The 13,305-nt window shown below is 43.5% G+C and overlaps 2 protein-coding genes across 25 annotated transcripts in view; one reads left to right on the top strand and one right to left on the bottom strand.

Moving 5' to 3' along the window:
• RAB33B (RAB33B, member RAS oncogene family) overlaps window positions 1-13,305 on the top strand; it is a 312,558-nt gene that overhangs the window by 114,756 nt on the left and 184,497 nt on the right. The window lies entirely within an intron of this gene.
• The window catches only part of NDUFC1 (NADH:ubiquinone oxidoreductase subunit C1), an 829,703-nt gene continuing 822,357 nt past the window's right edge, over window positions 5,960-13,305 (bottom strand). For 12 of the 24 annotated variants that reach the window (XM_050790283.1, XM_050790285.1, XM_050790279.1 and 9 more), the window contains exons 2-5: window positions 11,967-12,059; window positions 11,277-11,380; window positions 8,475-8,554; window positions 5,960-6,100 (exon numbers count right to left, since the gene is read on the bottom strand). In XM_050790283.1, the coding sequence (XP_050646240.1) occupies window positions 8,495-8,554; window positions 11,277-11,380; window positions 11,967-12,033 (231 nt within the window). In that variant the 5' untranslated portion in view covers window positions 12,034-12,059 and the 3' untranslated portion in view covers window positions 5,960-6,100; window positions 8,475-8,494. Of the gene's footprint in view, window positions 6,101-8,474; window positions 8,555-11,276; window positions 11,381-11,966; window positions 12,060-12,175; window positions 12,180-13,305 lie in introns of those variants that run through there. The other 12 variants (XM_050790272.1, XM_050790287.1, XM_050790296.1 and 9 more) reach the window with 2 other exon arrangements.

Below are 13,305 nucleotides of genomic sequence, written 5' to 3'. Positions count from 1 at the left end.
TGACCTCATGATCCGCCCACATCGGCCTCCCAAAGTGCTGGGATTAGAGGTGTGAGCCATTGCGCCTGGCCAAGAGCAAGAATCTTAATGACATTTGGGTTCCAGGCTTCAATTATTCCTGGGCTCAGGTACACTCCTATTCTTGGGGTCTGTGAGTCACTCTATCCTCACAATTTTTTTTCTTTTTTTTTGAGATGGAGTCTCGCTCTGTCCCCCAGGGTGGAGTGTAATGGCTCGATCTCAGCTCACTGCCACCTCCACCTCCTGGGTTCAAGCTATTTTCATGTCTCAGCCTCCTGAGTAGCTGGCATTACAGGCGCCGGCCAGCACACCTGGCTAATTTTTGTATTTTCAGTAGAGATGGGGTTTTGTCATGTTGGTCAGGTTGGCCTCAAACTCCTGACCTCAGGTGATCCACCCGCTTCAGCTTCCCAAAGTGCTAGGATTACAGGTGTGAGCCACTGCACCTGGCCTATCTTCACAATTTTTTTTTTTTAAAGCATAGTTTGAGTTAGGTTCCAATTATTTAATTTAGGAAGCATTTTTACCAGCGCCGCTATGTGGCACAACTCTAAATGGTGAGGTTCAGTACAGCAGCCACCAGCCCCATCTAGCTAAATTAATTAAAGTTAGGCTGGAGCGGCGGCTCAGGTCTGTTCATCCCAGCACTTTGGGAGGCCGAGGCGGGAGGACTGCTTGAGCCCAGGAGTGTGAGAACCAGCCTGGGCAAAACAATGAGACCTTGTCTCTACAAAACATTTTTTCTTAAATGTATTAACAAATATATATTGAAAATTAATTAAGGCCAGGCACAGTGGCTCACGCCTATAATCCCAGCACTTTCGGAGGCTGAGGCAGGCGGATTACCTGAGGTCAGGAGTTTGAGACTAGCCTGGCCAACGTGGTGAAACCCCATCTCTATTAAAAACGCAAAAATTGGCTGGGCATGGTGGTGGGTGCCTGTAATCCTAGCTACTCCGGAGGCTGAGGTAGAATTGCTTGAACCCAGGAGACGGAGGTTGCAGTGGGCTGAGATCGCACCACTACACTCTAGCCTGGGTGATAGAGCGAGACTCCATCTCCAGAAAAAAAAAAAAAGAATTAGTTAAAATTAAATAATACTAAACATTCAGTCACACTAATCACATTCCAAATGCTTAACAGCCACAAGGGGCTAGTGGCTATTGTACTGGACAGCACAAACAGAACATTCCATCATTGGAAAGTTCTTTTGGACAGCCCTGGTCTTCCATGAATGGCTCCCTGGACTCAAAGGGGCATAATCAAGAGGTAGGTCCATCATCAGTTGTGCGAAGACAAGGAAAATTTAAAAAAAAAAAAAAAGGGGGAAGGTCCACACAACACAAGGTAGCTATATTCTCAAAGCCCAATGTACACTAAGTTCTGTTCATTAAAGGTGTACTTTATTTCCAAGTCTGTAAGTTTCCAAAATTTCAAGGGTTTTAAAATTTTAACATTTATGCTGGCCAGTTATTGTATCCAAAGTGCAAAAGGGAGCGGGTATAATGAGAGTTGTCTGATCTCCCATTTCCTCATGGCCAGGAACTTGGTTTTCTTTTTTTTTGAGATGGAATCTCGCTTTGTCACCCAGGTTGGAGTGCAGTGGCACGATCTTGGCTCACTGCAAGCTCCGCCTCCCGGGTTCACGCCATTCTCCTGCCTCAGCCTCCCGAGTAGCTGGGACTACAGGCGCCGCCACCACGCCCGGCTAATTTTTTGTATTTTTAGTAGAGATGGGGTTTCACCGTGTTAGCTAGGATGGTCTCGATCTCCTGACCTCGTGATCCACCCACCTCAGCCTCCCAAAGTGCTGGGATTACAGGCTTGAGCCACTGCGCCCGGCCAGGAACTTGGTTTTCTATTCCCTTTAGAGATGTGAAATTTTAAGTGTTTTAGTGAAAAGTGCCCTGAATTGGTAGTTGATACTTGAACTCTTACTCTGTTACTATGTGACAAATCATATTAGCTTCATATTGTTGCTCTAACACAACTATTGTAACAACACAAATGTATTATCTTACTGTTTTGTAGGTGAGAAATCTGACGCAGGTGGGCTAAAATCAAGGTGTTAGCAGGGCTGTGTTCCTTTTTGTAGGCTCTAGGGGGGAATTTGTTTTCTTGACATACCTTGGCTGTTAGCTTCATCTTCAAAGAAGCAATGGCAAAGAAGACTCTTTCTCACATCACATCACTCTGACACATTCTTGTGCCTCCCTCTCCCACTTATAGAGATCTTGAGATTACATTGGGCCCAACTACATAATTCAAGATAAATGTTTAAATTACAAATTAACGAAGTGACAACTGAAACAAATTTTAAGTGATTCACAATAAAGGGTTTTGCTGGTGGCTCACACCTATAACCCCAGAACTTTGGAAGGCAGAGGCAGGCAGATCGCTTGAGCCCAGGCATTTGAGACCTGCCTGGGCATCAAAGCAAGACCCCATATCTACAAAAACTTTTACAAATTGCTGGGCACAGTGGCTCACACCTGTAATCCCCACACTCTGGGAGGCCAAGGAGGGCAGATCAAGAGGTCAGGAGTTTGAAACCAGCCTGACCAACATGGTAAAACCCCGTTTCCACTAAAAATAAAAAAATTAGATGGGTGTGGTGGCATACGCCTGTAATCCCAGCTACTCAGGAGGCCAAAGCAGGAGAATCACTTGAACCCGGGAGGGGGAGATGGTAGTGAGCTGAGATTGCACCACTGCACTCCAGCTTGGGCAACAGGGTGAGACTCCATCTAAGAAAAAAAAAGGCTGGGCACGGTGGCTCACGCCTGTAATCCCAGCACTTTGGGAGGCCGATGCGGGCCGATCACGAGGTCAGGAGATCGAGACCATTCTGACTAACACGGTGAAACCCCATCTCTACTAAAAATACAAAAAATTGGCCAGGCATGATGGCGGGCGCCTGTAGTCCCAGCTACTCAGGAGAGTGAGGCAGGAGAATGGCGTGAACCCAGGAGGCGGAGTTTGCAGTGAGCCGAGATTGAGCCATTGCACTCCAGCCTGGGTGACAGAACGAGACTCCGTCTCAAAAAAACAACTAGCCAGATCTGGATGGGCCTTGTAGTCCCAGCTACTTGGGAGGCTGAGATGAGAGGATCACTTGAGCCCAGGAGATCGAGGGAGCAGTGAGCTGTGATCGCATTACCACACTCAGCCTGGGCAAGAGGAGATCCAGTCTCAAAAAAAAGGAAATGGGCTTTCCTGAGGGTCAAATGAAGTACAGTTCACCCTTGAACAACATGACTTTGAACTACACAGGTTCTTATGCATAGATCCACTTATACAGAATTTTCTTCTCCCTCTTCCACCCAAGACAGAAAGACCAACTCTTCCTCTTCCTCCTCAGCCAACTCAGTGTGAAGACAATGAGGATGAAGACCTTTATGATGATCCACTTCCACTTAATAAATTACATGTTCTCTTCCTTAAGGAGTGCAGTGGTTTCCTGGCTCAATGCAACCTCTGCTTCCCAGGCTTAAGAGACTCTCTTGTCTCAGCCCCACAAGTAGCTGGGACTACAGGCATCATCCACCATGCCTGGCTAATTTTTGTATTTATTTTTTTGTAAAGACGGGATTTTGCCATGTTGCCCAGGCTGGTCTCGAACTGAGCAAGTGATTTGCCTGCCTCGGTGTCCCAAAGTGCTGTGATTACAGGATTCAGTCACCATGCCTGGCCCCTTCAAGTTGTTTTAAAAAACATTTTGTTTCCTCTAACTCACTTTATTGTAAGAATACAGTATATAGGCTGGGCGTGGTGGCTCACGCCTGTAATTCCAACACTTTGGGAGGCCAAGGTGGGCGGATCACAAGGTCAGGAGTTCGAGACCAGCCTGGTGAACATGGTGAAACCCCATCTCTACTGAAAATACAAAAATTAACTGGGCCTGGTGGTGCATGCCTGTAATCCCAGCTACTGGGGAGGCTGAGGCGGGAGAATGGCTTCAACCCAGGAGGCGGAGGTTGCAGTGAGCCGAGATTGTGCTGCTGTACTCCAGCCTGGGTGACAGAGCAAGACTCTGTCTCAAAACAAAACAAAACAAAACAAAACAGTATATAATACATATAGCATACAAAATGTGTTAATTAACTGTTATTGATAAGACTTCCAGTCAACAAAAGGCTATTAATAGTTTTTTTTTTTTTTTTTTTTAAAAGCGATGAGGTCTTGCTATGTTGCTAAGGCTGGAGTGCAGTGACTATTTATAGGCATGATCCCTCTACTGATTAGCATGGGAGTTTTGACCTGCTCCGTTTCTGACCTGGGCCGGTTCACCCCTCTTTAGGCAACCTGGTGGTCCCCCGTTCCTGGGAGGTCACCATATGGATGTCAAAATTAGTGAGGACATCCTATCAGCATAGTGCACTATATCCTGAGCTCAAGAGATCCTCCTGCCTCAGGTTCCTGAGTAGCTGGGATTATAGGCTCATACTACTGTACCTGGTAATAGTTAAGGTTTTGGGGAGTTGAAAGTTATGGTGCTCCTACTGTGGAAGTCAAATGTACATTTAAAATTGTCGGCCAGGCGCGCTGGCTCAAGCCTGTAATCCCAGCACTTTGGGAGGCCGAGACGGGAGGATCACGAGGTCAGGAGATCGAGACCATCCTGGCTAACACGATGAAACCCCGTCTCTACTAAAAAATACAAAAAACTAGCCGGGTGAGGTGGCAGGTGCCTATAGTCTCAGCTACTCGGGAGGCTGAGGCAGGAGAATGGTGTAAACCCGGGAGGTGGAGCTTGCAGTGAGCTGAGATCCGGCCACTGCACTCCAGCCTGGGCGACAGAGCGAGACTCCGTCTCAAAAAAAATAATAAAATAAAATTGTCTATTAACCCTTCATCCTTTTTAAAAAAAATCAATAGTTGCTGGGCGCGGCAGTTCACGCCTGTAATCCCAGCACTTTGGGAGGCTGAGGTGGGAAGATCACTCGAGTTTGAGAGTTGGAGACCAGCCTGGACAATATAGACAGACCTCCTCTCTACTAAAAACTAAAAAAAATTAGCTGGGCATGGTGGCACACACCTGTAGTCCCAGTTACTCAGGAGGCTGAGGTGAGAGAATCACTTGACCCTGGGAGTAAGCCTGTCTCACAAATCTCCAAACAAAACCCTCCAAAACAAACAAACAAACAAACAGAAAACCAAGAGTCAGAGTTTGCAAAATCATAGGCTTAAAGTTGTATTAGCAACTTTAAGACAGCAAATTTTGTGTTGCTATAACAGTGAGTACAAGTAGTCACCCAAATAAAAATCATTCAAATTCAAGGAGAGAGTCAGAAAAACTCTGGTAACAGGATTCATCCTTCCTTTCTAACCTACCAAAATGACTCCTCTAATCTTTGTGACCCTACGTTTTTTGAGTAACAAGGTAGTTCTGCTTTCCTGATATACTAAATAAATGTTCTGATCAGAAATTAAAAGGTGACAACAAGAGTAAATCCTTCAGCCCTGACTTTTTTTTTTTTAGATGGAATTTCACTCTTGTTGTCCAAGCTGGAGTGCAATGGCACGATCTCAGCTCACCACAACCTCTGCCTCCCAGGTTCAAGCGATTCTCCTGCCTCAGCCTCCCGAGTAGCTGGGATTATAGGCATGTGCCACGATGCCCAGCTAATTTTTTTATTTTTAGTAGAGACGGGGTTTCTCTATGTTGATCAGGCTGATCTCAAACTCCCAACCTCAGGTGATCCGCCTGCCTCGGCCTCCCAAAGTGCTGGAATTACAGGCGTTGAGCCACCGTGCCCAGCTAGTCCTGACTTTTGAATCTATGTTCACAACAACTTTTCTTACCAATGTGTCCTTAATTACCACTGACCTTCTTATCAGGTGGTACCTTCCATATTGAAATACTTCTATTAATATACCTTAGAATTAACATTTTCTACAAGTTGTCACAATATGCTTCATCTGAAGAATACAGAAGTATTTTTATTTCTTTTTATTTAATGATGCAAAATACAAATGCTGACTTGGTATATATTCACATATAACTTTTTCTCTCACATTTACAACTCAACAGATGGTGAATCCAGAGGAACAGCTAAAATCACTATACGGAGCATACCTATAATGAAGAAAAAAAAAAACTGTAGCATTAACCAGCAGAAATAATATTAAAATTAAACTACTCTGAATAATTCACCTTAGAACATCAGAAAAGAAACCCACAAAGAGTACCAATACCTGATTTTATTTAATTTTAACAAAAAATATTTTGCCTTAACTATGAAAGAATAGCAAAAGCCATCTGGTTTGTATTTAAATTCCTATTTCATTTTTACCTCTTTTTTTTTTTTTTGGTAAAGACGAAGTTGCTATGTTGCCCAAACTCCTGGGCATATGCTATCCCACTACCTTGACCTCCCAAAGTGCTGAGATTACAGGCATGAGCCATCAAGCCCAGCTCATTTTTATCTCTTGATTGGCTGATTGGAGTAGTGAAATGGGCAGGGTGCTAATAGAAAAAAGGCAAAATATTTCGATTATCAACTGTAAAGAGCTCAGTTTCAGAGTTATAAAATATGGAAAACAAAGGATAGTCTGTGATCACTATGTTTATTATACAGCAGATGTAAGTTACTTACTTTAATCAACCCAATCATGAAAGTTGAGATTTTTAAGTGACTTTTCACTTATAAAAGGATTAATATAGGATTTTTTAAAAAGGGTTTTCAGAAATACACCATATATATATACACACACCGTATATGGTATACTTACATATATTTGATACATATCTATTAGATGTATATATTATTTATTTATTCATTCATTTATTTTTGAGACAGAGTCTCGTTCTGTTGCCCAGGCTGGCTGGAGTGCAGTAGCCCAATATTAGCTCACTGCAACCTCCCAGCCTCTACCTCCTGGGTTAAAGCAATTCTTGTGCCTCAGCCTCCCAAGTAGCTGGGACTACAGGCACGCACCACCATACCTAGCTAGTTTTTGTGTATTTTTAGTATTGATGGGGTTTCGCCATGTTGGCCAGGCTGATCTGTAACTCCTTGCCTCAAGCGATCCACTCCCCTTGGCCTCTCAAAGCGTTAGGATTACAGGCTTGAGCCACTGCGCCCAGCCAGGTGTATATATTTTATATATAAAATAAACTTTCTCTTTTAAATCACGGACCATGCAGAATACGCTATCTTGTTCACAACTAGGTTTTTACCAGGAACTGTCCAATTGGATATTAGCTGAGTTGACAATCATAATGAAATAGTCACGCAGAAAAAAATTTAAAAATTGATTGCCCTGGCCAAACGCAGTGGCTCACACCTGTAATCCCAGCACTTTGGGAGGCCGAGGTGGGCAGATCATGAGGTCAAGAGATCAAGATCATCCTGGCCAACATGGCAAAATCCCGTCTCTACTGAAAATACAAAAATTAGCTGGGCATGTATCATGTTCACAACTAGGTTTTTACCACGAACTGTCCAGTTGGATATTAGTTGAGTTGACAATCATAACGAAATAGTCATACAGACAAAAATGTAAAAATGGATTGCCCTGGCCAGGTGCAGTGGCTTACGCCTATAATTCCAGCACTTTGGGAGGCCGAGGCGGGCAGATCACGAGGTCAAGAGATCGAGATCATCCTGGCCAACATGGTAAAACCCTGTCTCTACTAAAAATACAAAAATTAGCTGGGCGTGGTAGCGCGTGCCTGTAGTCCCGGCTACTCGAGAGGCTGAGGCAGGAGAATCGCTTGAACCCGGGAGGCGGAGGTTGCAGTGAGCCAAAATTGTGCCACTGCACTCCAGCCTGGTGACTCCGTCTCAAAAATAAAAAATAAAATGAATTGATTGCCCTTATACATTCATCACTTCTACAAATATTAAACTCCTAAATGGACCAGATGAGCAAGTTGCTGAATAAATGACAATAAAATAGGTTTCTGTTCTCATGGAATTCACACTCAAGTGTACAAGATACCGAACAGATATTAAGAAATACACACACAAAGAATAATAATTTGTCATAAGTGCTATGAAAGCAAAGTATAAAGCACTATTAGATTTAAGAAAATAATATGATTTTGGTTTCATTCTTAAACATACCTTTCTTTAAACAGAGTCAAAGAGTAGTGATTAAAAATGATTATGCTAAAAGATTCTTGAGCCTAGCAAAGTGGCTCACCCCTACAATTCCAACACTTTGAGAAGCTGAAGCAAGAGTATCACCTGAGGCTAGAAGTTTGAGACCAGACTGGCCAACAGGTCTACAAACAAACAACAGACCAAAAAACCCAAAACCCCCCAAAACAAAACCAGCTGCGTGAGGTAAGGTATTACAAATTTATAAATTTGTCTCAGACAGAAATGTGGGTGCTAAAATGTAAAAACCTAATACAAAACAAACAACAACTTGTTTTTCAGTATTTAAAAAAGAGGTCAAGTTAATTTGCATAATCCATTCATCCAATAAACTTGTATACTTACTGTGTTAGTATTTCAAAAGTTTATTCCAGCCCATTTCTTCTTTTGTACTCTAAAATATCTTCATTGTGTTGTTTGATGAGCTATAAAGAGTTAAACAGTTAAAATTAGAAATGTAATCTTCCTGGATACTTATATTTTGTAAGAGGAATAAGAATAGAAAAAATAAACAACTATTCTAGTTAGAAATAAAAGGCTAAGCAATCCAAAAGTTCAAAAATCAGGAAAGGTATACACTTGCTCACCACAATCTGACATACTAAATTTGAGAAGGGAGACCTTAAATATTTATTTATTTATTTATTTATTTTGAGATGGAATTTTGCTCGCCTCCCAGGCTGGAGTGCAATGGCACGATCTTGGCTCACTGCAACCTCCTTCTCCCGGGTTCAAGTGATTCTCTTGCCTCAATCTCCTGAATAGCTGGGATTACAGGCGCCTGCTACCACGCATGTCTAATTTTTGTATTTTTAGCAGAGATAGGGTTTCACCATGTTGGCCAGGCTGGTCTTGAACTCCCGAGCTCAGGTGATCCACCCACCCTGGCCTCCCAAAGTGTTGGGATTACAGGTGTGAGCCACTGTGCCCAGCCAAAAATTTGAATTCAACTACTGCCAAAAAATTTTACCTTATTTGGTGGGTAATAAATGTAATGAAATGGCTTATCACAAAGGGGTAAATCAATATGATATAGTAGAACTTGGTTATTAAATGGGATCCAGGCTGGTTGGTGGGTGCGTGTTATACTTCTAATCTTAGAAGTGTGATACCTTGATTGAATGACCAACCCCACCACAAAACTGTATGTGTATTAATTAGATGTTATGGAGGATAGTCACATTTTTAGAACCACTGTCTGACAGAATATGCAACTGGAAAAACGGTTTATATACAATGACATTCATGGCAATCAAAGATCCAAGTTCAATCACTAGTGCTCTCAGCAGTAATCAAGCTTTTTGTTAGAGAAAACCTTAAATTAAGAATGTATAAAATTCATTATAAGCAACATCATTCAAAAAGATGAGTTACTGGCCGGGCGCGGTGGCTCACGCCTGTAATCCCAGCACTTTGGGAGGCCGAGGCGGGCGGATCACAAGGTCAGGAGATCGAGACCACGGTGAAACCCCGTCTCTACTAAAAATACAAAAAATTAGCCGGGCGCGGTTGTGGGCGCCTGTAGTCCCAGCTACTCGGGAGGCTGAGGCAGGAGAATGGCGTGAACCCGGGAGGCGGAGCTTGCAGTGAGCCGAGATCGCGCCACTGCACTCCAGCCTGGGCGACAGAGCGAGACTCGGTCTCAAAAAAAAAAAAAAAAAAAAAAAAAAAAAGATGAGTTACTATTAAGTTGTGAGTGACTCAGTATCTCACCCCTTTCCAAGTCAACAATCTGAACCACTTTAACAAGAAAATTTAAAAAATCTAAGAGCTGGGGGACAGTGGAGGAAGCCCCAAACCCATCAGATAAAAAACAAAATTTTAAATATGAATATAGCAGATACTTTAACTTTAAAAACAAATTTTAGTCCTACAGAGGCAGTGTTTCACAGTGGTTTATAGGATAGTGTGGCCTCTGAAGTCAGGAGAACTGGGTTCAGCAAACTAGTTTCTCCAAGTGTGTTTCCTATCTGTAACGGGTCAACAGTATTAGGTACCACATAGTGTTGTTGAAATGATTAAACGCAAGTTTATGTGTAAAGCATACGGCGTGAATTTTTTTTTTTTTTTTTTTTGAGACAGTCTCGCTCTGTCACCCAGGCTGGAGTGCAGTGGCGATATCTCGGCTCACTGCAAGCTTCGCCTCCTGGATTCACGCCATTCTCCTGCCTCAGCCTATCGAGTAGCTGGAACTACAGGCGCCCGCCACCACACCGGCTAATTTTTTTTTTTTTTTTTTTTTTTTTTTTTTTTTTTTTTTTGAGACAGTCTGGCTCTGTCGCCCAGGCTGGAGTGCAGTGGCGATATCTCCGCTCACTGCAAGCTCAGTCCCCCGGGTTCAAGCCATTCTCCCGCCTCCGCCTCCTGAGTAGCTGGGACTACAGGCGCTCACCACTACACCAGCCTAATTTTTTTTTGTATTTTTGGTAGAGACGGAGTTTCACTGTATTAGCCAGGATGGTCTCGATCTCTTGACCTCGTGATCTGCCCACCTCGGCCTCTCGCCACTACACCCGCCTAATTTTTTTGTATTTTTGGTAGAGACGGGGTTTCACTGTGTTAGCCAGAGTGGTCTGGATCTCCTGACCTCGTGATCCGCCCACCTCGGCCTCCCAAAGTGCTGGGATTACAGGCGTGAGCCACTGCGCCTGGCCTGAAAATTTTTTTAAAAAGGTAGCTACACACTATATATAATTTCCAGCAATGTATTTATACAAACATTGATTAAAACCTAATGTTTTGAAAGTCTACTGGGATTCAATTTGTACAACTTGTACACTGCTGGTTTGACCCTACAGCATCTGAGAAAGGTACCTTTATAAAACTCCAATTAGCCTCAATTCTCATTAAGAAATAAAGTATAATTACTATTTAGTAAAACTGCCATTCCTTACAAAACCATGTTAAGGAACAATAACAGAAATTTCAGTCCCATCATACTTTCTCAATGTTGCTGAAATCTTAATTTCTTTTTAGTCCTGGAGATTTCCCTTTTGGAGAAATATGTATCAGCAATTATATAAATATCCTACTGTTGTGAGACTTTCACTGCCATACAACGTACACGTAACAGCACCATTCAATCTCGCAATGTTATCTCATTCCCCACCACGCTGGCGTAGTCTCACGACATCCGGGAGTACTTACATAGACCCACAAGACGACGGTGGTGCCCAAGGTCAACCCAACTTTCAGCCAGTTAGGTTTGGCATTCAGCGGCTCTCGCACGTAGAACTTTGACCGCGCTGAAGCTGAAAGGGGCAGAGGGTCTGTAAATCTGTAACTTACTGCCTGGTAGGGAAAAAACCCTAACATTTACGTGCGTATTATCGCATTTAATTCTCCCTTTAACTCCCCCATCTCCCACTTAAACAGCCAAGGAAATAGCGGTTCAGAGAGGTCAAGTACTTCGCCCAGGGCCACTGGGAGAGTTAGACAGGTAGCACCTGTCCTGCCCGAGGCCTTCAAGGCCTCATTTAAGGGCTTGCGGACCCTCAGACGACTCGGGAGTGGTCATGTAGGAGGCGCCCGGGAAGGGTGTCTCCTCTCCCAGTCTACGGGACCGAACGTACAGAGGTGGGGAAGGCAGAGACCCAAAGCCCATTTACAAAGGCCAAGAGTGCTCAGGTTGCACTTGGATAAGTGCTGAAGGCGGGTGATGGGGAGCGGAGAGTCTTGCGTAGGGGACAGGCGCGGGCTGGGCCTTGAGTCGACGGCCGGCGAAGGTCACTGCAGGACGAACCCGGGCCGCTGCCGCCTCCTGCACCCGTGGGCTGGGTCCGCCTTAGGAGGGGTAATCTGAGGGTAGAGTCGGCCTGCAGGAGGATGGACACTCACAGCCGCTCGGGAGCCTGGCAGGGGCCAGCAGCCGAGAGAGGGGACGCAGCAACGCGGACGGCGCCATCTTGCGTGGCCAGGCTCAGTCTCTCCGAGTCGGCAACACAACCAGCGCCACCTGGCGGGCGGAAGTGCGGGACTCCAGGGCTCTGCAGCCGAGCTCCTTGGGGGCGTCAACGTGAGTTCCAGCACCGCAAGGTTCTCTACCACCCCGGCCTCAGCCTTCTGTCTATACAGTGGAATTAGGAAGAAAGTAATTAAAAGAAAAAAGAATTTCTATTCTCTGTCCTCTGGGGGTTTTTCACCCCATCTCTACGGCTATTCATCGAGAGGTTTAAGAGGTTTATTAAAATTTTCCTACATGAGCCAGAAAAAAGAAAAGTGTCGTGCTCAATAATAACTAGCGCTTGGATTGAATTCTGTGGTCCAGGCACGGTGCATTAATGTATCATATGGTTTACATTCACTGCCTTATTTCATCTTCACAATGAGCACATATCATGCCGTGATTATAAGCCTCAATTTACAGATGAAGCTTAAAGACAGCTACTCACCCAAGGTGACATATTTTATAGTTGAAAAGATTTCTTAACACCATTTACACTCACGATCATACTGAAGCCTCACAAACCTGTGAAGTAGAATTAGTGCCTTGGATAGGCTCAAGGGCTCAAGATCACATAGATGGCAGAGGTGGGATACAGTTTGAGGTCTTCTGACCCCAGATCTAGTGATCCTCCTTAGCTCACCTAACAGACTTGGACCACCCTAGACCATAAGCTGTAGAATCAGCGTTCAAAGCCATTCTGCTCACCACTTTTTAGCTCTATGATTTCTTAACCTAGTAAGAGGCAAATTACCTAACCTCTCTATACCTAAGTTTTACATCTGTAACATACAACCTATAGGGTTGTTGAGAAGCTTAAACAACTCTCTGGTGGTAGTAAACAATTTATTTGGTTTTGCCTATTAAAGACATTGTTCTGAGGAATAGGTTTTATCTTGCACAATTGAGCCAGATCTTTGTACATTCAATTCAGTTCAATCTGATGTCTAAAGACTAGTAAAAATATTTATAGGTAACAGACAATACATTTTGACCCTTTAAAAGTAATCCGTTAAACCTTATGTCATTAATTTTAAAACCAAAATAAATGTTAGCAAATCTCCTATATTCTCTTTAGCAATGTTATTTTAACATATTTTTTTAACCAAAAATTATTGACCAGAAAGTCAATTAATTGTACTATATTTTCTGGCTCATTTTAACATGCAAATGGTGGCTAAATGGATTGCTAAATTGTGAGTCACTTTAGTTTGTAATCTAGTTTGAGCCTCC

Source organism: Macaca thibetana, chromosome 5 (genome assembly GCF_024542745.1).
Source record: "Macaca thibetana thibetana isolate TM-01 chromosome 5, ASM2454274v1, whole genome shotgun sequence".
NCBI lineage: Eukaryota > Metazoa > Chordata > Mammalia > Primates > Cercopithecidae > Macaca > Macaca thibetana.
The sequence above is the reverse complement of the archived record's forward strand: the minus strand, read 5'-3'. Positions and strand labels throughout refer to the sequence as shown.